This window comes from Ursus americanus, chromosome 16, assembly GCF_024610735.1.
Source record: "Ursus americanus isolate L20-20 chromosome 16, mUrsAme1.1.p, whole genome shotgun sequence".
Taxonomy (NCBI): Eukaryota; Metazoa; Chordata; class Mammalia; order Carnivora; family Ursidae; genus Ursus; species Ursus americanus.
The window spans coordinates 45,176,540-45,200,149 of NC_142142.1; the positions used below are offsets into that span (position 1 = coordinate 45,176,540).

At 41.3% G+C, this 23,610-nt stretch overlaps 2 protein-coding genes across 2 annotated transcripts in view; one reads left to right on the forward strand and one right to left on the reverse strand.

Moving 5' to 3' along the window:
- The window catches only part of VWA5A (von Willebrand factor A domain containing 5A), a 29,309-nt gene extending 19,040 nt beyond the window's left edge, over positions 1 to 10,269 (reverse strand). Inside the window, 10 exon segments of the mRNA XM_087868331.1 lie at positions 249 to 328; positions 782 to 926; positions 1,117 to 1,205; positions 1,465 to 1,634; positions 5,914 to 6,028; positions 6,318 to 6,493; positions 6,615 to 6,837; positions 7,129 to 7,331; positions 7,451 to 7,508; positions 10,181 to 10,269. Coding sequence (XP_087724457.1) covers positions 249 to 328; positions 782 to 926; positions 1,117 to 1,205; positions 1,465 to 1,634; positions 5,914 to 6,028; positions 6,318 to 6,493; positions 6,615 to 6,837; positions 7,129 to 7,331; positions 7,451 to 7,493 — 1,244 coding nt within the window. The 5' untranslated portion in view covers positions 7,494 to 7,508; positions 10,181 to 10,269.
- Positions 10,270 to 17,985: 7,716 nt separating this feature from the next.
- LOC123792395 (olfactory receptor 10N1-like) lies at positions 17,986 to 18,918 on the forward strand. Its single transcript, XM_045797548.2, has one exon. The coding sequence runs from the start codon at positions 17,986 to 17,988 to the stop codon at positions 18,916 to 18,918; it is 933 nt and encodes a 310-aa protein (XP_045653504.1).
- Positions 18,919 to 23,610: the final 4,692 nt, after the last annotated feature.

Sequence of the window (23,610 nt, forward strand, 5' to 3'; positions counted from 1 at the left end):
TTTCCACTGTGGTTTGGAAAGAATAAAGGACAATGACTTTGTGGTGTTACTGATGTTATTTAGAAAATTACTTTTATCTTTTAGTAGAGAGGGGCGGAAATGATAGAGAAAAAACTTGTCAGCCAGTAAAACTAAAATTCCTGAATCACTGTATCCTCGGAAAGGACTGTCACCACTGGTACCCCGTGGGTTAGACCACAGGCGGCCCTACCTGGGTCAGTCACCCAGAAATCACATTCTCCACCTACCTGTGCCTCAGCCTGTTCCTCTTGACTTCGTTGATTACATTAAACGTGTCAGTAACTTCTCCATCTGTGAAGACAAAAAGCTGTCGAAAGAAAGAAGACATTCATCAAATCTCTGTGAAGATCATTTTTAAAATACCGGAATTCGCCCTTGGAAAAAATCGACCATTTCATTGCAGAGACTGATGTCTCCTCAGACTGGCACGAGGTCCCTAACTTGCCACAGTCACTTGTACCACGTTCTCACAAGGTTTCTTGGGCGCCTGGGATTTTCCTCACCTCCCTCTACTCGTCTCATCTAAGGTTCTTGTGGCACTCTGCAAAAGGACGTCCATCACCCACAGCCCACAGCACGGAGCTAAAGAAGACGAACTCTATGACATGCCTCTTGTCCTTTTCTCTTTACTATAGGATAGAAGACTCCAAATTATATATCATATTTTAACAATCCTACAACAAAGCTCAGGGGATGGATTCTTGAACAGAGATTTTTCGTTCCCTCTTTCGCCTTCTATCAGCTCTCTTCCAGTTCCTACCTGAAGGGGGTGGCCCTCAATGGAAGGTTCCCTGTAAATGATCTGGAGTGGCGTCAGGATTTCTGTGCCCCCCAGGTCAGCCTGCATAAGCTTAACTCTCTTCAGTGCCTCCTCCATGGTCTGCTGACTGTATTTCACACTATTCCTGAGAAAGAAACAAACATGCCCAATGACATCGTCCTGTTTAACATCATGCAGTACCAAGTCCCTGAACTGAGAAGCCCCCACTGTAAACACCCTCACCTGAAACACCCAATGCCAAAGTCAACTTCCTTCAAAAATCTAGTCCTTTAAAGTATCTTTCTGGACTCTCAATGGGCTTTCTAGAAACTTACGGAAAGAACGCCTCATAGGAACTTCCAAATCCATAGACATTGAAATAACAGCCTAATGGCAAACTCTTCAGCAGCAAAATCAGTGTTTCCTGAAGGAAGAGAGTATGGAGGACAGTGAGAGAAGATCCTCTCAGACCCACAGATGCTGCCAATCTAACTGCTGAGGGGGTGGACCTTCGCCCACTTCATGAGTCCGGGCCCTTATATTCCAGGGCTAGCCTCAGGGTGGTCATGCTAGATGTAGCTCAGATGCGGAACACACCCAAAGTTCCAGATGGACTCTAATTTAACTGCTGAGATTCACCCCCACTTGTGCGTGTTCCCTGACAGAGAAAGGAATGAGCTTACCTTGGCTGCCTCTATGCGAAGCTGAGATTGATCCTGTTTACTTATGGGGCATTGCATACTTCCCGAGCGGTCCATGAGGAAGACGAATTCTCCACAGATAACTGGTGACGGAGCTTCTGGGATATTGGGGTAGAAACACACCATCGCAGACGGATCTTTCATGAAACCATCTACTTAGAAAGGATAAGGACACTGTAATATGAAAAGGAACTCAAGAATACGAAAGACCTCAAGAATCAATTGTAGTGAGTTAGAGAGGGAGCTGAGAAAATGCAGACCTAAAACACTGTTTGATCTTTATTCTGTGTCTGCTGGCAAAGGGTTTGAGGTGAGTTATAAACATAAAAGATATAGAAGCAGAAAAGATATGAAAGAGAAAAAAGAAGGTAGAGCTTACCAGCCACAAGCAATAATGAAAATATATAATTGGATGCTAGTTTCCTAGCAGCTAGGTAAATGAGTGAAATACATGAAGTTAAAATGTTCCAGCATTTGCCAGAAGAATCAAACTAATTTATTTTCAGAGACACCTTCCTTTCAAATCAAATCAATGGGAAATTTATCACATGGGTCCTTGTTTAAGTCTTTCATTACACTTTTGACAACATGATGCTCATGAGCAATGCTTACGTTGACAAATTGCAAGAGCTGAGAGTATAGTGTCAAACACACCAAGGAAAGTCCGTCTGCTTTGGGTATGAAACATCTCCAGAACTAGGATGTGTTAGACTCTAAGAGCATCACCCAAACAATACCATGCAGGAAACCATGGGAGAGGGCCTCTGTTACCAAGTTGTCAAAGCTTTGATTTTATTTTGAGGAACAAGTGAAAACTGATGCAGGAATTAGAATGTTAGTATTGAGATAGAGATGAAATGAGAATGGCTGGTTTATATCCACTTATTTTACAGTATAGAAAATGTAAATTAACAAAGAGTGGAATTCCAATATCCTATTTTTATACAGTGATTCCGGGATGATGCATTTAAATTCTCATTAGCCTTGAGATTCAGTATGCCTGCAGGACATGGCTTGGTTTAATCCCTTAATCCTAGGATATTCCAATGACCAAACTGGCTTCCAAATAAAATGGGTGCAGCTCAGCAAATATTTGCATACACACTGGTTCAAGGATAACTTCTAAAAAATCCAGATCTCTAGATACATGGTGCAAGAGTAGCTTTTTTTAACAGGAAAGGTAAATTCCCTTCCATTTTAAGAGACAGCTGATTTTAGTGGGATTAGCACTAGACTGGTAAATCAGAAAGGTTGCCATGACAATGAAATAAGTACATATCTCTAATGTGTTCAGAACAACACCAGATACACAGTGTGCACTATCTAGGTATTTCTACTATAACTCCTTTGGTGTGACTCAAGTTATTTTCACCTACATGAGTTTCTGCTTCCTCATTTTTAAATAAGACATTTCAAGCCCTAGCTCCTCAGTTTGCTAGCCTCAGTTTCTTCATCTGAAGAATCCAAGTGGTAATACCTGCCTCAAGATTATTTTAAGGGTTAAGTGATATCATACATTTAAGGAACTCAACCTAGGTCTTAGGTTAAACTCTTAATAACAATTTTAGAAAGTTTTAATAATTTTTATATTATTTTTATTAAATTATACATACAATTTTTTAAAAATCATGTTCTTAATATGGTTAAGTACATGCTAAGTTTAAAAAAATACATATTTTGTATTTTCATCATGTAGTGGAATGCTTCATTTGGCAGAACTCCCAATGGTTTTAGTGAGCCAAGCTGCCAGTTATCATTTGCTTCTTTATATGGATGGGAACAGCAAGTCGTCTTGACCAGATATATGATCTGGAAAGCCAGATTTGAGTGGCTTTGCTAGAAGGGATTCAAAGATCATAAACGCTGCCCCTAATGTCCCCCTCTGGCCTGCAGAGCCCACCATAGGAACAGATGAGGAATTCCACATAGGGACCAAGGGAACTGCTTGGAAGGAAAGGAACTGAGATCTCAATTCATACCTTTTAAGATTCAGCCTTATAAAACTTTCTGTGCTGGATTAAAATAATCCTGACTGAAGACCAGACTCCCGCTACTGTCGGAGTATTTCATGGACACCCAAGGGGGAACCCACCAAAGGGAAAGGACAGAACCAGTACAACTAATGTACAGAGAGAGCATGGAGCTTCACAGAAGAGGAGCTAGAGCAAACCTGGTTGAGATTGGGAGCCCCTCTAACGGCTTTAGCATGGACAGCTTGCCTGGAGGAAAAATGGTCCAACAAGTGAGGACAAACAAAGGAGCTCTCAGCAGCCTTGACCAAACATTAACAATGAGGCCAAAGAGGCCTCCAGAGGATGGCCTATGGAAGACTAACTACAGGAGATTGTCTTCACAGTGGTTGTAGTTACAGAAGTAAGAACCTAACCCAAGCTATAGCACTTTGACTATGTTCCCAAACATCCATCCACTCAACCAATGCGGAAAATGCTTCAGAAGTGGCAGGATCTTTCTAGTTAAGTTTCATGGTCCCTGCAATCCAGGGGCATGGCTGCCCAGGAAGGCCCCAAGAGAGCAACGGACTGACATGGGTGATATCAGTTATTATCATAAGAAAAAGTACACACATAGATAGGAAAATTTAGAAAATATGAGAAATTAAAGAAATTAAGAAACTAAATGTATTAAGAAACTAAACTTATTTGTTTATTTACAATACACGAGAAACAAATAAACAAATCAAAAAATGGGCAGAAGATATGAACAGACACTTTTCCAATGAAGACATACAAATGGCTAACAGACATATGAAAAAATGTTCAAAATCATTAGCCATCAGGGAAATTCAAATCAAAACCACACTGAGATACCACCTTACACCAGTTAGAATGGCAAAAATTGACAAGGCAAGAAACAACAATTGCTGGAGAGGATGTGGAGAAAGGGGATCCCTCCTACATTGTTGGTGGGAATGCAAGTTGGTACAGCCACTCTGGAAAACAGTGTGGAGGTCCCTTAAAAAGTTAAAAATTGAGCTACCCTATGACCCAGCCATTGCACTACTGGGTATTTACCCCAAAGATACAGATGTAGTGAAGAGGAGGGCCATATGCACCCCAATGTTCATAGCAGCATTGTCCACAATAGCTAAATCGTGGAAGGAGCCGAGATGCCCTTCAACAGATGACTGGATTAAGAAGTTGTGGGCCATATATACAATGGAATACTACTCAGCTATCAGAAAGAACGAATTCTCAACATTTGCTGCAACATGGACGGCACTGGAGGAGATAATGCTAAGTGAAATAAGTCAAGCAGAGAAAGACAATTATCATATGATTTCTCTCATCTATGGAACATAAGAACTAGGATGATCGGTAGGGGAAGAAAGGGATAAAGAAAGGGGGGGTAATCAGAAGGGGGAATGAATCATGAGAGACTATGGACTATGAGAAACAAACTGAGGGCTTCAGAGGGGAGGAGGGTGGGGGAATGGGATAGACCGGTGATGGGTAGTAAGGAGGGCACGTATTGCATGGTGCACTGGGTGTTATACGCAACTAATGAATCATCGAACTTTACATCGGAAACCGGGGATGTACTGTATGGTGACTAACATAATATAATAAAAAATCATTAAAAAAAAAAAAAAGAAATTAAACTTAGTCTTAGAAATTCAGAGACTAGGGTGAGATGAAAAATTTCTGGAGATGGATGATGAGGGATTATCAGATTTGGAAATCTTTGATAGTTTGAAAAGTGAAAATGTCAAATCGTTATTTTTATTTTGTTTTTTTCCTACAAATGAATGTTTACTTTTTTATTAACGTATAATTAATATACAGTGTCATATTAATTTCAGGTATGCAACATAATGATTCAACAACTCTATACATTACTCAGCACTCCCCACAGTAAGTATAGTCACCATCTGCCATCAAACAACATTATTACAATCTTGTTGACTCTATTCCTTGTGCTCTCCTCTTCCTCTCTGTGACTTATTTATTTTGCAACTGGAAGTGTATACCTCTTAGTAAAAGAGATAATAGATAAGGGGAGAGAATGGGAAAAAAATAATGTAAGGGATTAAGAGATACAAACTTCCAGTTGTTTTTATTTTATTTTAATTTGCACTTGTACCAACTGATCATTGTCGTTTATGTTTGTAAACCAGTTGTGTTTCCTCTTGTGAATTATTTGTCCATGTCCTTGATCCAATTATCTACTGATCCACTTAAATCTGTCTACAAGACATAAGCATGTAGCTAAATTCTCTTTGTATCTAACCATTTTTGCACACCATAATGTAAGCTATTTGAATGTTTCACCCACTACTGAATAGGAGGAAAGAAAAGTGAGGGTAATTCCAAGACAGGAGTTCCCCTTTAGACGGTAGTGACCGTCTAAAGACAGGAGTTCCCCTTTAGACGGTAGTGATGGTAGTGACCTACAGAGGAAGAAAGAGAATACCTCGGTTGTCTTTAGGTTGCCCCATCTCCACAGCTACAGTGGGGGTATGCACCTCACTGTAGTAAATCAGGAGTTCCACATCTCGATCAAATTTGTGTCCTTCAGCCAAGGAAACCTAAGTTGAGACCAAGCAAAAGATCCATTGTTAGAACCATCCCTGCTTGCTGCGTGCAGTGGAGGTCAGGGCTGAGAGCTACAGGCTTCTTCCTATAGTGTGGTCGGGAACAGGGACAAGAATTGAGAGAAGGCTCTGGAGAAGAAATGGGGATAAAGAAGGAACAAAGTGGGATTCTCTCTAGTTAATAGGGAAAAGTAAGGAACATTTTGGAAGGACTGAATGAGGAACAAGATCAGAACTCAAAGAACAGGGGTGCTGGCAATAACAGTGCTTCCTTACGAATTACCTGGGCAGAAGTCTTATCTTCTCCAAGGTACTCAATAGGACTGAAGGGGCAGTTGGATTGGATCCTCTCAATGCCGTGCTGGGAACTGATGGTGGCAACCATGCTGAATGTATAGGGCAGGTCCTCCAAAGGAACTATCGGAGTCTTCATATCAAGGCAACTGTCCTCAAACGATCCTACAAAAAGTTGCCTTAGTTCTGTTTCCCCTTCCCACACTTCTTAGCACCCCTACAACCTTGAGGGGGTTTCCCAGATTATATCGCCCACCACTGGGATTTGAAAGGAAAGGATACTCACCAGAGCCACGGTATCGAGGATTCAAGACAGCCGGAAGCACGTAGCGCAGGGCTCCATCTGCTTCCAAGGGCAGTTCCTGAACATACTTCAGGGTGAGTGCCACCTTCGACCCTGGGTTCAGGTTCCCCACATTGCAACAGAAGACGTCCCTGGAGTACTTGTCCTCCTCCAGTAGGAAAGCTTGGCGGCGGTTGCTGATGGCACTCTCATAGATGCTGTGGGCCTGAGGAGAACAGGGAAAGAGAGGCAATATCAAAGGTGGCTTGGTTGAATGAAGAGACAAGTAGCACAGGAAACAAAAACTGATGGAGAAGGCCTGTGAAGCTCACGTCTACACTTTGAGTGCCTCTGATTGATTCCCCCCACCCCAGAGGAGTTTAGGAAAATAGCAGCTAGAGGGAAGTAGAAGAAACATTCCACATCAGCACTTTTTGTGAAGGCGTCTTTGTAGAGATCCTAAGACAATGCATTAAGGAAATAAGAAGGGAGGAGGTAATCTACTCATCCCTAATACCTTCTTCTTCTCCTGTAATTCTGCTTTAATTTTCTTCCCATCCACCACGGCCTCAAAGCTGTAGACAGCTGAGTCGTCATCCATGGGGAACACAAAGAAGGTCTCCAAAGGCACTTTCTCCTCATTCTCATAGTTTAAGGTAGCAGACACACCAGCCACAAACTCACGAATGGACAAGATCACACCGATGCTCTTCAGGGGTACTGAAGATAGACCAGAGTTCAAGAGGTGAATAAACTTTAATAGAAGGCCTCCTGCCTGCCAGGCATGGGGCTGGATGCCAAAGATACACTGGCAAGTAAGGGTCATGAATCAGGCTTACCTGGTTCCTCTTTGCGGGTTAGTAGGCCACCGGGGAGCACCATGGTGATGCAGGGCTACTGTGGAAAAGACGCATTATGAATACAGTGACATGCTGGGGATTATCTATTCAAATACCAGACTTTATGTGCTTCTCTCCGGCGTAAGAATATATTCAGAGGACTAATGATGGAGCTGGAAGGAGAAAGAAGCTATAAAGAAGGGGACAAAGATACCAGTAGTAAGGCTCCTCCTAAATGCCAGACCCGAATGGGGGAAGCTGTAAGATTCCAAGGCCCCACTAACTGGAAAGTCTCCAAAACACCCCGAGGCTGGTTCAAATATCAGTTCCACTTTTTCACAAGTGTATTTAATACACCATTCCTTAGGTACATGGAATAAGTGTAATTAACTGCACCCCTGTGAACCTCAGTATTCTCTTTCTAAAATGAAAACCATATACCTTTTTGTCATATATGCATATGTGAATTCATATACGGAAGTCCCTAGAATAGTGCCTGGCCTATGGGAAGGATTTAGTCAATGCTAATAGACTAGTGTTGCTCCTGTTATAATTATTACAGTTGTTAAACAGACCTCGGCTGTTACTTTGACTCATGCTACCAAGAGACCTTCTTCATAAGAAACTGCTTGATCCAAAATGGTCCCCTGCAATTTACATCACTTCCCTTGTGACTCTTCTTTTGGGGCTCATAACTGAAATGCCGTTTGTCTCCTCTGCCCAAGGTATTCTAATATACATATATAAATATCATATAGGCAACACATCCTCTATTTTAAATCATGCCATCCTAACTGTATCTTCCACGTTTTATTATAATCTTAGACAACCACTTCATGTGAAAGGGTAACAAGGAGATAAATTTACATACTGAGATTACGATTTACATTATAATTCTTTTATCTGGAGAATCAGCTGGTGGGTCTGGTCCTAGTCCTAGGCCCTAGTAGCCCTGGAAGCTGCCCTCCGACCATTCTGAACAGAATCACTTGTGACCTTGCCTCTCCCTGCTCTGTCAAGGGTGACACGAGCTGCAATGTCCAGCACAAGTTAGGGGACTTTTCACTGAAAATACAACTTAAGGAACTAAAATAGGATTGCCTGGTGCACAGAGAATGCCGAAGGAAAGTGATATTAATGTGCTTATCCAGAGTCCCAGGGCAGATGAGTCATGGGGAAGCCCAAAGTTCACTCAGGAACCCACAGTCCAAAAAAACATGGAGGCTCTCGAGAAAGGCAACTTTCCTTCCTAGAACAACACCCCCCTCAAGGATCCTGAAGCTTTTGGCAGAAATACTTCTAGGCCTTCTTATGCTCAATCCAATCACCATGTAAAACCTCACACCCTATCCCCATCCGGAGCAATATCCATGTGGCTCATTCGTGGAATAGCAACGGTGCCTCTTGTGTATGGTGTCCCATCTCCACACACCAGCACCAATAAATCAGGCTTCTGGTTTGCTGTTTGTTATTTTAAAGAACTGGATAAAAACTGAGCGCGGGTAAATGGCTCGCATTTGATAGAAACACAGAGGGCAGTAACAGCTGTAGGGAGAGGAGAGAATGCTCAGGAAAAGGGGTATCACGCAGATGCTTGACTGGGGTGAGATCTCTAGTGCAACAGGCTGGCGCTGGGGGGAGGGAAGAACTTCTAATAACATCAGCAGGAAGCTTAGAACAGGACAAGGACCCAGGACACAGGGGCACAACGGCTAAAGAAACGTGTCAGGCACGCAAAGCTCTAAGGCTTGGCAGTGCTCACCAAGGGTGGTTTTCAGGTGAAGAGACAAAGCAGAGAGGTGTCTCCTGCAAAAAAAAACAAAAACAAAAAACAAACAGAAAAACACAGCCTTGTGTCCCCACAACAAATCCCTCATTGAGGAAAATGTGCTTTTCTGCAGCTTCCGCCCCACCCTTCCCAGTACAAACTATGCTGGGTCACAATTAGTCCTCTGCCCCTCAGGATGGCATTTTAGAAATGCACCTAGCAACAGGTACGCAAAGACTGACCACAGCAGCTGACCAAGGTCAAAGCGTTGAATCCCAGGCAGCTGGGAGAATTGAGGGGGGCTCCCTGAGCCGGGGGCTGCATGTTAAGGTGGACCCTCAGGAATCCAGGAGTCTTGGCACCCTGCGGTTCAGCCACCAGCCGGGGAGAGGGAGGAGCCGGCCGGCGAGCTAGCGGCGCAGCGAGCCACACCCCTGCAGCCTGTTGCAGGGAACAGGCTGAAAACTCGCGATCCAGCCCGAGAGGCTGTTTGAATGCGGAGTGGGGCTTAGATAGAAAGAGAAAGTGATTTAATCTTTAAAGTTTCCGCTCCAGATTTGCGGTGTTCAAGCATTAACAGAAAGGATCAGAGTCGGCCCCTTGAATATCTCTATATGAAAGCGGTTAGGGGCTGAAATCAGGCTGGGGTCGCGAGTGGGAGAGGTTTTAAACTAAAATAAAAGAGAAATAAAATAAAAGAGAAGGAAAGTAAAAAGGGGGGAAAAGGACCTTGACAGGATCAGGGATGCCTAAATCCCCTATCCAGCCCCCAGAAGACTCCCGCTAAACTGCCAAACCTGCAGGAAAACCCCCAGGGACCTAACACCAGGACTCAATTCCCTACCCCTTGGGCTTGCAGTTAAAACAAGCCCCTGCAGATGTGGCGATGGGGAAAGAGCGGGTCTCAGCCATCAGAGTGAAGGGGTGGGATCCAGCCCCAGTGAGGGCTGCCGGTCACCTACCTTCTCCCGAAGTCTGAGGCCTCTGAGGACTCAAGAGTCACAGCCAGCAGGAAACAGCCGCTGTCAAAATTTCTGGGAAGACCTCCCTCTTCTAGGGACCGGTTATAAAGTAGCGACTACTTGATTAAGGGATCAAGGGAAAATTCCTCAGCCCTAGAACGTTTGCTCGTTTGCCTAGTCTCAGTGAGGGAACCATCAGAGGCTAAACAAAGGGAAGAGATTTTTTTTTTTTTTAATCCGTGAAATGCTTGAACATCAACAATCACATCATATTTCTATAACAGACTTAATTATCAAGGGCTTACTGTGCACTGGGCCCTGTTAATAATGCTGTGTGTTAGACCCTGAACTTCATGGGCATTGTATCATTGACTCTTCGTCTTGAATTTGAGTCATTTGTCCCAAGATTGCATCCTTCCTAACAGCATGGGGGGGTGGGGGCACAGGGGACGAGGAGACAGGGCAATGTTCACAGGGACCAAGTCTTCCAGTCTTGAGCGGTTTATGGGTTTTTCATTAGGATCATAAAATTACGGTGTTTGGATTTGGTTTTGGGGAGGTTTTATGTTGCTATTTTTTTTTTTTTTTTGGATTTTTTGATGGTGGGGGTAACAATGTAAGTGAGAACATCAATGCTCATTTTCCTGGCTAAAGGACACTCAAAGCGATCAAGTTTCTTATGTCTTCTTTATTTCAAAATGATGTTAAATCTGACACTTAAAGAAACAATCATATTGCCATTGAGAATATGTATAGGATAAAGAGAATATATGTATGAAAACTCAGGTTGATTTTGGTCTCTGCAATGTCACTCGTGTTTACTTTCTCTGAGTTTGTTGTCTTATTTGTAAAATGAAAATAATGGCATACCTACCTCCCTGGGTTGTTATTAAAGCTTTAATGGATCTTAATGGAGGTGATATCTGTGTGTGTGTGTGTGTATGTATACATGTGTGTGTATGCGTGTGTATACACACACGTATAGTAAAGCACAATATAAGCACAGATTCCATGGTATTATTATTAGGCTTTAGGACTGCGTTTTTTACATGTACCAAACTAATTGTGAGAGGGAATGATCCTTTTCTCTTGGTAGAAATCACATCTGGTATTGTTTCTCCTGACTGTAAATTCTGTTGGCTGCAGTGTCTGGTCAACAACAGGGAAATGCTGGAAAAATGGACAGAGTTTATCATCTGACCCAGGTGGACTAGAGAAATGAAAACTAGAAGTCTGCCACAGACTATACATGGCAGCAGGGTTGGAAGGAACTGAATCAGGAAACATACATATGATCCTGGTTATTGGAAAGACACTTACGTGAAAAGCCTTTGAACCTGGCACAATATACATAATTAAACAGACCTTTATAGCTATTAAAAATATGAATACATTTTATTTATCTGTTTATTCATACTTTGTGTAAACACAAAGTGAAAATAATTTCACTCTTTGCATATAGACTATTAAATGAATCCAATGATCAAATTTTTGTGTAAACACAAAGTGAAAATAATCTCACTCTTTGCGTATAGACTATTAAATGAATCCAATGATCAAATTTTGAAAGAGAACATGTAATTCATTCTTTTAGTCAACATATAATTATTGGACTTCTACTGTAAGCAAGGCATTGTTCTAAACATTGGCATTGTGGCAATGAGAAGACACAAAGACCCTTCCCTAGCTGGAGTTTACATTACAGGGAGAGGAAATATTCAATACACAAATAAGCAAGTAAATAAACAAGAAAACATCTGGTAGTATAAATGCTTAAAGAAAGCAAAATTTATAATATGATAGAGGATAAATGCAGCCTACTTTAGATTAGGTGTCTGTACCCAAAAATCTGTCCTCATGACTGCCTCATTCTAAGTATCCTCCAGTATCAATTCTCCAGATGAGCCCAAGTTGAGCCAAGTCTATGGCCATTCAGAAGAAAGACATGTCCCAGCCTCCCTTAAAGCTAAGTGGGCTCTTAAGACGGAGTTCTGGCCAATGGGAAATAAAAAATGATGTGTGCAACATCACCCCACACCCTTCAGGGAAAAGATTATGACGTCCTCCTCACCTTCCCCTCTTCCTGTTCACTGATGGGAATGCAGATATATTCTGAGCCACTTTGGACTATGAAGACGAGGATGAAAACCCCTAAGAATGGAGACTCCACAAGACAGATGGGTTCCAAGTCCCTGAGGCTTTCGTGGAGCAGAACCACTGCATTCGCACAGATCTCACAGGACAAAGTAGTGAATTTCTCTATGATTCATTACAGTTGTTTGGGCTCTGTGCCACACCTCCTTATCCTCCCTGACACCTGACTATGATCAACAAGAAGAGCAACTTTTAAAGCCAACAATCTTCTTTGGAATATGAAAAGCATATTTACATAAAATGGAAAGAAAGGTCTGAATTATGAGAACAGTCTCTGATCCATTTCAGCACCTACCTAGACAACACATATGCCCTGCTTATGCCCGTGTGTGTTGATCAGAGAATGCTGCTTATTTTCATCCAGTTCTTTCGGCACTCGTTTCCCTTCCTGAAAGAAGAGCTGTTTCTGTTTCTGCATAGAAATCCTTAGCACGGGGGCACCTGGGTGTCTCAGTTGGTTAACGGTCTGACTTTGGCTCAGGTCGTGATCTCAGGGCCTCTGGGATGGAACCTCCTGTCCGGCTCCCTGCTGAGCGGGGAGTCTGCTTGTTCCTCTCCCTCTGCCCCTCCCCCTGCTCATATGGTCTCTCTCTCTCTCAAATAAATAAATAAAATCTTTAAAAAAAAAGGGAGATCCTTAATAAGGTCAGAACAAGGTGTTTTGATCATCCCCTCATTTCCTGCTGTTCTCTCTCTTCTGTCTCTTAGCATCATGGAGTTTCATGTAAGTCTCCGGTTGTTTTTCTCTCTCGATGTTTCCTCAGTGATTCATCCAAGAGTTCCTCTTGTTCTTATCATACTTGAGCCCTTTATGTGTGCTTAAAACTTTTAAACCTTTAAGTTAAGAAATGCCTAAAATACATGAAATTATTTGATGAAGGAATAAATATGTACCAGTGCTGATGGCTGCGTACTCTCAGGTCTTGTGATTGCTATCCATCATAGTATTGTAAGATAGATTTCAAACAGATCAAATGAATAAATGCTCAGAAATATACACAAGTCTTATAAGCATTTATTACCTGACCTATCAGTGATAACAATTGCAACTAATAACCATCATTTTTATGTAATCACTGGTCACTTGCAAATGTTGGAGAGATCACATGAAAACTGAGCCCAACAGGAACTTATCATAGATGGATGGATACTCAATAGGATGGATACTCAATAGGATGGATTGAAAAAAAAACACTACATATTGAATTCTTATTAGATCTAGCTATTACATATTGAAATCTTATTAGAAACCAGTGCTAAGTAATTTACACAGTAAGATGAACGGCTTACATTTCAGATAGGGAAAATGGCTGTCATCACAAAACCACTTAGTCGCTTGTCAGAAACTCCTTAGAAGACGCTATTATTTAAGAGTAATAATTGTCATCGACTACAAGCAAATATACTTTGGGCAGATAAGCACAAGTAAGTACAAAAGGAGATAGGCAAGATGAGCTCATGGGTCTAAATTCCTGCGGATCAATAGAAGGCAAACCCTCCTCATCCAGAGGCTCAAAAATTGTAAAGAAAACTCGGAATCAGGTTCTGATGTTTTAATATCAACTTGGTTTTGCCGCTGAATTCAGGCTGTGAGTCTAGGCTCAACTCCTACCTCTGCTACTGAATAGCTGTGTAATCTTGAGGAAGAAACTTAACTTCTCTGGTGATCCACGTCATCACTTGTGAAGTAGACTAATAATACTTACTCTGTATGTATGTTGTGAGAATTAAAGAAAATGCGATTTTTAAAGATGCCTCTCACAAGTAGGTACTCTTTAAATGCTACTTCCACTTTCCCTTTCTTGGGACTTTTTCCCCTTTCTTACAATGGCCTGATTAAATGCTGAGAGTCTTGAAATCTTATATCGCTTAGATTCTCTAGACAACAGGCTATTATTATGATAAGGATTCCTAGATTTCTTATATTTTTTCTAACTCTAGAAATATTTGTATGTTTTGTTTCTGTTACTCACTGTCTTTCACTTTAATTACTAATAGTTAAAATAAACAAAACTAAAAAAAAAGCAAAACAAACAAACATAAAATTAAGATAACAGACAAAGAAAACAAAACTTCATCCTAAGATTGGGTAGGGCAGGAGTAAGAGGGGGAAGAAAGCAAAGTTTCTGATAATGAAGAGAAATCTATATTCCATCCACTTTCAAAAAAAATCGTAGAAACAAGTAGTTTGTGTCAGGAACTGTGTAAGCATTATTTCATTTACTCCTCACAGTCACCTTGTGAAATACTATTATAACTCCATTTTATAAATGGCTATATTAAGGTTCAGAAAGGACTACTGACCTTCTCAAGGACTTAAAGCTAATGAGAAACGAGCTGGTTCTTCATCCCAGAACCTTCTAGCTCCAAGGTGGATACTTTTTCACCATGCTAGAATTTCTCCTACAACCAAAAGAGCTGAGGGAATAGATGGGAACTGGGGGGGGGGGGGGGGACACCAGAGAAGCAGCCAAATCTCTGAGGTTTGTAAAGAACAAAAGGATTCCATGGGAAGTCTACTCAGAGCAGAAAAATAGGGTGGTTGGGGGAGCCACAAGCTCTCTGACTCCCAATTCCTTTCAAGATTATCTTGATTACCATGTACTATTCTTTCACTGTTAAACTCTCTCGACACCCAGCATCTAATTGCTCCGTGTGCTCAGAGGGCTCCTGTTCCCTGAGTCTTGGACTACATCTGCATGGGGCTCCAGAGGGACTATGAGATCATTTAAAGTCCTACAAAGGTAGGAGATCATTTTGCTTCTGCTCACTCTGAGGAAATCACACTAGGTGATAGGACAGTCATCGAATGTATAACATCCTCCCTCTGTGTGAGTCTGAATGCAAAAGACCATTTGGGGTCTACAGCTAGAGCACCCAAGTCCAATTCCTTGGACATTTGAAATGAGCCCCACACCTCTATAGAAGAAGCTGAAGATAAAAGGAGGGAAAAATTTGTTGTCCTTACTCGCGCCAGGCATGACCATTTGACCACGTAAGTTTCAGAGCATCTCCCCATCTTTCTCAATTTTTTGCTTTGACTCTCACTGTGGAGTCTTGGGTAGCAGGGACTGTTGGAAGACATCACAGTCGAGGGTTTCCTTCTCATTTTGTGCAATGACTAGTATCCTTTCCTCCATTCACTCTATCAAACAGCACACAGGAATGCATTCATTTATTCTTTTTTGTTCATGAAGCCTTAATTCAGTAACTTTCATGTTCAAAGCACCACAGAGTTGCTTAGGATTAAAGAATTAGATATATTCCCTTACACGGAGAAAATATATTTCTTTTTTTTTTTTTTAAGATTTATGTATTTATTTGAGGAGGGGAGGGGATGGGGGAGAGAAGGAAGCTCCTCACTGAGCAAGAGCCCAACCTGGGGCTTGATCTCATGACCCTGAGATCAAACCTGAGCCAAAATCAAGAGTCTTCAGCTTAACCAACTGAGCCACCCAACTCCGAGAAAATATGTTTCTATGGCATAGAGAAAATAATCTGTATGATACAAAAATACATAAAAGACATTCTCCTGGTTCTCTTTCAGATTCTTCGAAGGATGTATATATTTCTTCATATACATTCCCTTTCCATCTCCTCTTAAAAATGTAGTATTTCTCAAGGTTTGGCCTCCATACCTACTTTGGCCTCCTTTATCGTGTTTCCCATAGCGACCTCATTCAGGCTTAAGAGATTGACAGTCATCTTCATACAGGTAAAAACTTCCCAAATTCTTTAACACGAGACTGTCTATAGTAAATATAATAATAATGGACCATTATATAGCACTTTATTATGTGTTAAGAGCTTTCATAAACATCATCATATTTAATCTTTATAACAATTGTGTGAAATAAATTTTATCTCAGTTAATCAGAAACATTTAGTGGGTACCCACTATATACCGAGCATGATTACAAGACTATCCCACATTTTGGGGTACCTGGGTGGCTCAGTTTATTAAGCATCTGACTCTTGATCTCAGCTCAGGTCTTGATCTCAGGGTTGTGAGTTTAAGCCCCACGTTGGGCTCCATGCTGAATATGGAGCCTACTTAAAAAAGAAAAATACCCCATGTTTCAAGGAACACAATTATAGTGGTGCATATCAAAATACAGATTTGTGGGACACAAATGAGGGGCATAATGCTAAGGAGATTATTCAGTGATATGGCAGGAAGTTTCCTATGTTACCCCTATTGCCCTGTCTTAATTATTAATAATGCCCTCTTTCACTCTAAAATGTCCTAGTTGGAATGATAAATTTAGGTTGAGGTTACTGGTACAGAGAATTAGGTTGAGGTTACTGGTACAGAGATTACTGGTACAGAGATTACTGGTACAGTTTTCTGCTTCTTTATCGATGAGAAGATGAGGTTCAGAAATATTAAGCTACTTATCCATAGTCATACCACCAAAAATCAGAACTTGAACATGGGTCTTTAGATCTCTAATCCAAGTTCTTTTAATATGTCATATTGTTAAGAGTTAGTTGGACAGTTAGGTAGTCAGGGCCAGGGTCCCCAACAAGGAAACAGGGAGCCACGATAGCTAAGATGAAACCACATTACCATCCTGTTTTACAGCTTAGGCAAGATCACAATAGTATTCTGTCTAGTAGCCTCTGCAGAAGTGACTTTTGCGAAACATCCTGAAACTAAACAATTAACGATAAAACAGTGGTCACTGGCACAAGTTGAGGCAGTTAATCTCCTGATGTCAGCCCAAAAGACCATCATCACAGGAACAATAACCCAATAGGTGCATGATCAAAACCCTGATTGGCACACTTTAGCGGCCAATCCTCAGGAGACCCATACTCACGATACTCAAGACAGTTCCCAAAACAGCTAATAAAAACCCCTAGATTTGAATGCCAAAATGGCAACCCTCTCGGGTCCCCTCCCTCTTTGGGAGCTTTGTACTATTACTCAATAAACTTTGCACCAATCATGACCTACTCCAGTACCTTCGCTTCCTTAGCTCTCTACTTCCGCCTATCATTTACATGTTTTTTCCCCAGCAAAAGACAATGATGAGTTACCAGCAATTATGAAGATGTTCAATGTGTGGGTGCCCACATTAACCTTTGATGAATATTTAGGGCATTTGACGATGTTATTGAGTAACCCTGGGCATATTCTGAAAAGGAATCAGGAGGATGAGGCTTCCAAGCTAGTCTAGTCTAGGGCATTTATTGCTGTATAATCAGTTGTGGATGTTAATTAAATTATGTTCATCTGTTCAATATCGAGGTCTTTGTTCCCTTAGCCCCTCCAGTATTTTACTATCGTAGTGTTTCATATTGCTTTGTATCTGTATTCATGAAGGAAGATAATATCTTGAGATATGAAAGCATAGATTTGCATTACCATTCCCTAAATATCTTTGGCAGAAACTCTAATTCTTCATTTCAACATCATATTTATATTTATACAAAGATTGGGGCACATGGCTGGCTCAGTTGGCAAGCATGGGACTCTTGATCTCCAGGTTGTAAGTTCAAGCCCCATGTTGGGTGTAGAGATTACTTAAAAATAAAATGTTTAAAAAATTTTAAAAAATATTGGTGGTGATGAATGTGTCGGTATTGTGTCTGCCACGAGTCAGCCTCTGCATTCATGCTTTCATCATCTCGTCTGCTCCAGGAACATGAGGAATCACACAGAGCTCCATGAGCTTATTCTACTGGGGATACCTCAGACAGAGGGACTGGAGACTGTGCTATTTGTCATCTTCTCATGTGTTTACCTCTTCACCTTGCTTGGCAATTCACTCATCCTCACAGCGATTGTTTCTTCCTCTACCCTTCACACCCCTATGTATTTCTTCCTGGGACTCCTATCTATTTTTGACATGTTGTTCCCGTCTGTAACCTGTCCCAAGATGCTATTCTATCTCTCTGGCCAAAGCCAAGCCATTTCTTATGAGGGCTGTGCTGCTCAGCTCTTCTTCTACCATTTCCTGGGGGCTACCGAGGGCTGCCTCTATTCTGTGATGGCATATGACCGCTTTGTGGCCATCTGTCACCCTCTGAGGTACATGCTCATCATGAGACCTGGGGTCTGTGTCGGCTTGGTCATGGCAGCCTGGGTGGTGGGTTGTCTTCAAGCTACCATCTTGACCTCCTTCACTTTTCAGTTAACCTACTGTGGCTCCAACCGGGTGGACCACTTCTTCTGCGACATCCCTGCCGTCTTACCCCTGGCCTGTGCGGACAGCTCCCTGGCCCAGAGAGTGGGCTCCTCTGCTGTTGGCTTTCTGGCTTTAATGCTTTGGTTCAGTGTTTGTGTCTCCTACACGCGCATTGGGATTGCCATTCTGAGAATCCGATCGGCAGAGGGCAGGCAGAAAGCTTTCTCCACCTGCAGTGCCCACCTCACCGCAATCCTCTGTGCCTATGGCCCTGTCCTCATCATCTATCTGCAGCCCGCACCTGACCCCTTGCTTGGTGCCGTGGTGCAGATATTAAATAATATTGTCTCACCCATGCTGAACTCATTAATCTACTCCTTAAGAAACAGAGAAGTGAAAAGCTCCCTGAAAAGAGTGTTCCACAATGTAGTATTTATTTCTCTGGAATAAATTATGGGTTTTTTAAAATGGATTATGGAAATTTATTTCTCAACATCATCCACCTATTTCCTCCTTTTAAAGGATAGAAAATGCTTCCTTGAAAGCACTCTATTTTGTTTGCCTACTGAGATTTTCTGTGTTTGTTGTCTCTGTAACCCCTGGGGCTCTGTAACGATCTCTACAACTGATGTTCTCCTCAGTGCCTTATTCCTGGATAAGGAATCCATGTGGCATAGCAAGCAGCTGGAGACAGATTTCTTATTCTTCTAATGCGCAGCCCAGTTTTGTCTGGTTGAGGATGGTGAGGACTGTGGTGGTCCAAGAAGCACCCCTCAATAGCCCATCTCTGTGCCAGATCACCCTTCATTTCATTTGTCTTGTTGCACTTGGAATATTCTTCTTTTCTTCCTATAAACATTTTAGTTCCTCCCTGTTGCCAAGAATGTATTAATTAACATTTATAGAGCACGATCTGTTCTCCAGGCACTATCATGAACGTTTCACAGATATTATCTAACCTTCACATCACCTTCATAGTAGAGTTTTGGTTTTGTTAAGCAACAAAACAAACAAACAAAAACAGCTTTGAGGATTGTGCTATGATATCTGGTAAAGCCTAGATGGTGGTTATGGGCAAATATTCATCACAGTAATAGTGATTGTTGTTCAGTAGATTTCTGTTCTGTCTCATCCACCATCGTGTGCTTAGGACATCACACAGTGACATAGTAAGCATCCCACGTAAGTTTGTTGAATGAATGAATACCACTTACCCATTCAAATTATGATATATTACATATTTATTCACACAAAAAGAACATGAGTGAAATAATTAGAATGCATGACAACAGGCACTAATTTAAATATAGATCCACATTTAAGTAAAATTAAAGCTACGTAAAAGCTGAGATGTAAATGGACTCTGACCACCTTTTTGACCACTTCTAGATCAGTGTTGTAATGACTGTTTGGCATTGGAGAAAAAGAAACAAAACCTTTCAGTTTAAACCCTTCATATATCCAGAACTTTAGGACCGCACTCAACAGAACATTTTATTTAAAACATACGCACACATACATGATCAACAACAAAAAGCCAAGTAACTTGATCTAGAAATGCACGGCTGCACTTTTAAACAGCTACTTCTCCAGAGAAGACATACAAATGGCCAACAAGCATATGAAGATGTGTTCAATATCGCTAATCATTATGGAAATGTAAGTCAAACTCAAAATGAGTCATCACCTCCTACCCTTTAGATGGCTATTACTTAAAAAGGAACATAATTAAGTGTTGGCAAGGATGTGCCAAAATCGGAAACTTTGTGCACTATAGGTGGGAGTGGAAAATGGTGTGGCCGCTGTGGAAAACAGTATGGCGCTTCCTCAAAAAATGTAAAATTACCATGTCTTCAAGCCCTTCAAAAATCCCTTCTCTTAACCAACTGTAACTCTTCCTTTTATTTTCCACAAGTTACTCTGGCCTTTTCTATTACTCATGAATCTTTCCTTCTCCTTACCCAATACACTGATTCTATAAAACAAAAGCCCAGGGACTAGGACAAAGACAAAACACAGCCGGTGGAAGCAACGAAAAGATTGTGAATATTTATACCTTATTTTTTATCTCCATATAAATGTATCTGTATATAAATGAATGGTTGAAAGAGTGTTCAACCAAATATTAAAAATGGGTAAAACAATTTGGGGTGATTTCTACTTTCTTCTGTATGGTTCTGCATTACACTTACGATTTTGCAATGAGATTGCAACACTTATTTTTTAAAAGAACTATTTTCTTTCTTTTTTTAATTTAAATTCAATTAGCCAACATATAGTACATCATTAGTTTTTGATGTAGTGTTCATTGATTCATTAGTTGTGTGCTCATCACATGATGTGCCCTCCTTAATGCCCATCACCCATTTACCCCATCCTTTCACCCACCTCCCCTTCTGCAACCCTCAATTTGTTTCCCAGAGTCAAGAGTCTCTCGTGGTTTGTCTCCCTCTCTGATTTCTTCCCATTCAGTTTTCCCTCCCTTTCCCTATTATCCTCTGCATTATTTCTTATATTCCACATATGAGTGAAACCATATGATAATTGTCTTCTTCTGATTGACTTATTTCACTTAGCATAATCCACATCGATGTAAATAGTAGGTATTCATCCTTTCTGATGGCTGAGTAATATTCCATGATATACATGAACCACAACATTTTTACCCATTCCTCTGTTGAAGAACATCTCAGCTCCTTCCACAGTGTGGTTATTATGGACTTTGCTGCTATGGACATTGGGGTGCAGGTGCTCCTTCTTTTCATTACATCTATATCTTCAGGGTAAATAAGTAGTGCAATTGCTGGGTCCTAAGGTTAAAAGAGCTATTTTTAAGAGAAAAAGAAAATCGATATCTCATTATGGGACCAAAAGAGGATAATTATGCAAACCAGAAAGTTTTAGGGGGAAAAAAGAACAATTACTTTGGAGGAAAGACTGGACAATAATTTCTAAACCCAAAGGTATAGTATGTATTATGTGGCTTATAAATTGTGTCTGAACTAATTTGTAATAAAATGTCTTAATCCCCCAGAGGGTGGTCCTGTTTTTCTCATCCTCACTAGTTTCTATCCTCAGTTGGCTCTAGTCTTCTGAGTGTTCCCAGAAGATACCTATGTGGGGGCTCTACCGATTATCAGAATCAAAGTCTGGTTCTCAGTGTATGTTCAGGTACAGAAACTCAAAGAGCACAAAATGAAGTTCTTTCTGTTCTGGTGTCATCAGATTAGGCTAAAGCAGGGCATTAATCCACATACATTCTCAGTAGCATCTCTCTGACCTAGTGACTGTCTTTTCTCCTTTTTTCCTGACCAAGTATCTCAAATTCTGTAGTGCAAAGATCTTCCTCATTTATCACCCTCGGTGTATTCTAGCTCCCTCCAGCAGTTAGGATTATCTGTTTGTATTCCCTCCCTCCCATAATACACTCAAATGCAAGGCTGCTGAAATCCTTCTTAGCGCTTCTTAAAGCTCTGCGCAGAGACACCATCCATCCCTTTACAGAGATCCGCCAGGCCCTGAATTATCATTTCCCATTCAGCCTCTCAAGCCTGATCTCACAATTCTTTTCCTCTCTTTCCTTGGGTCGTTCAAGCTGTGCTCCCTTTCAAAGCATTTGCACACGCTTTGCCGCACCTCAAATGTGCTGTGCTTTCCCCTTCCTGCACCCTTACTCACTCTTCAGGTCTCAGGTGGGATAACATTTTCCCAGGGAAGTCCTCCCTGACCTTCAGGGAGCACCACCTAGCTCCAAATTATAATGTGCACATATGTGTACTGACGGGAAGGAGGAACTTGAGCAAACACAGATATTCTCTCCCTTTTCAAGCCATTGAACTTTTCTTCCTAGCATTTGCCACATTAAATAATTATAAGTTATATGTATGATTATTTGATTAGTGTCCTTCTTTTAGTAGACTGTCACCTCTTTGAGAGCAGAGACCAAAGACAATCCCTGTTCACCAGAACAGAGTTGTTTTATTTTTTATTTATTTTTTCATGTATTTGAGAGAAAGAGAGAGCATGAGCAGGGAGAAAGGCAGAGGGAAAGAGAGAAGCAACCTCCCTGCTGAGCAGGGAGCCTGATGTGGGACTCCATCCCAGGACCCTCAGATATGACCTGAGCCGAAGTCAGACACTTAACCAATTGAGCCATCAAGACACCCCAGAACAGAGCAGTTTTAGCATGTCACTACAGCTGCTACTAAATTTTTCGGGAATGAATAAATGACTCCAATGAAACTTCTAACTTGTTTACATCACATTCTTTCCTCTTCTCAACCCTTCCTTGTCTTAGCTTCTTATTTAGTTTGGATTTTTTTACTATTATTATAACTAGTTCCAAAGTACTCAGATCCTTCCCTCCATCATGTACTTCCCACGCAGTCTTCAGGGATCCCACCTGCTTGCTCCATTCCTGAACCCATCCCATGAGGCTTTCTTAGAGAAAAATCACAAACCAGGCAGTTTAGCAATACTATTAATTCATGGTTACCTACCTCAAGTGTTTGCTGGCAATCCTATGACTTTTCTTTATTGGGATTGCTCTCATGCCCTGTCAGAATGACTTGTTACGGGCTTAGCACCTCGACTTCTACCCAATTCTTAGGTGCTAACTCATAAAAAATGAAAACAGCATTCACCAGCAAACTGAGGACTAAAAGGTCAGAAAGATCTCAATATTCCCTGTCACAGTGTTCTCTGCTAAGTTGACTGGAAAATGTGGTTTAAACTGAGTCCAAGTGGAGACTCTTCCTCTTCCCTGATTGAATTGGAGACAGTAGGACCTGTAATACAGGAGCTGCCTGATTCATCCACCCAGTCACAGGAGAGAATGCTGAAACAAGGAGAGAAAGGGAGAATGGCTCTTTCCCCCAATAGGCCTCCTTACTCTTCTCCCTTTCTCTGTCCCAGATTGAGAACCTGGAGCAAGGGCGTCATTCTATCATTCAGTTTTCTGTAGGACCTTCACTACCAAACACAGTGCTGTGTATACTGCAAGGCTTTCTGAATAAATGTTAGTCTTTAATAAATTAAATTTCCTAAAGGGTGAAATGCTTTTTTGTATGATCATTTCTTTAATGTGCTCTTCATCTGTTGAAGCAAATAAAAAAACCTAGGTACATAGCTTTGCTGAGTAAA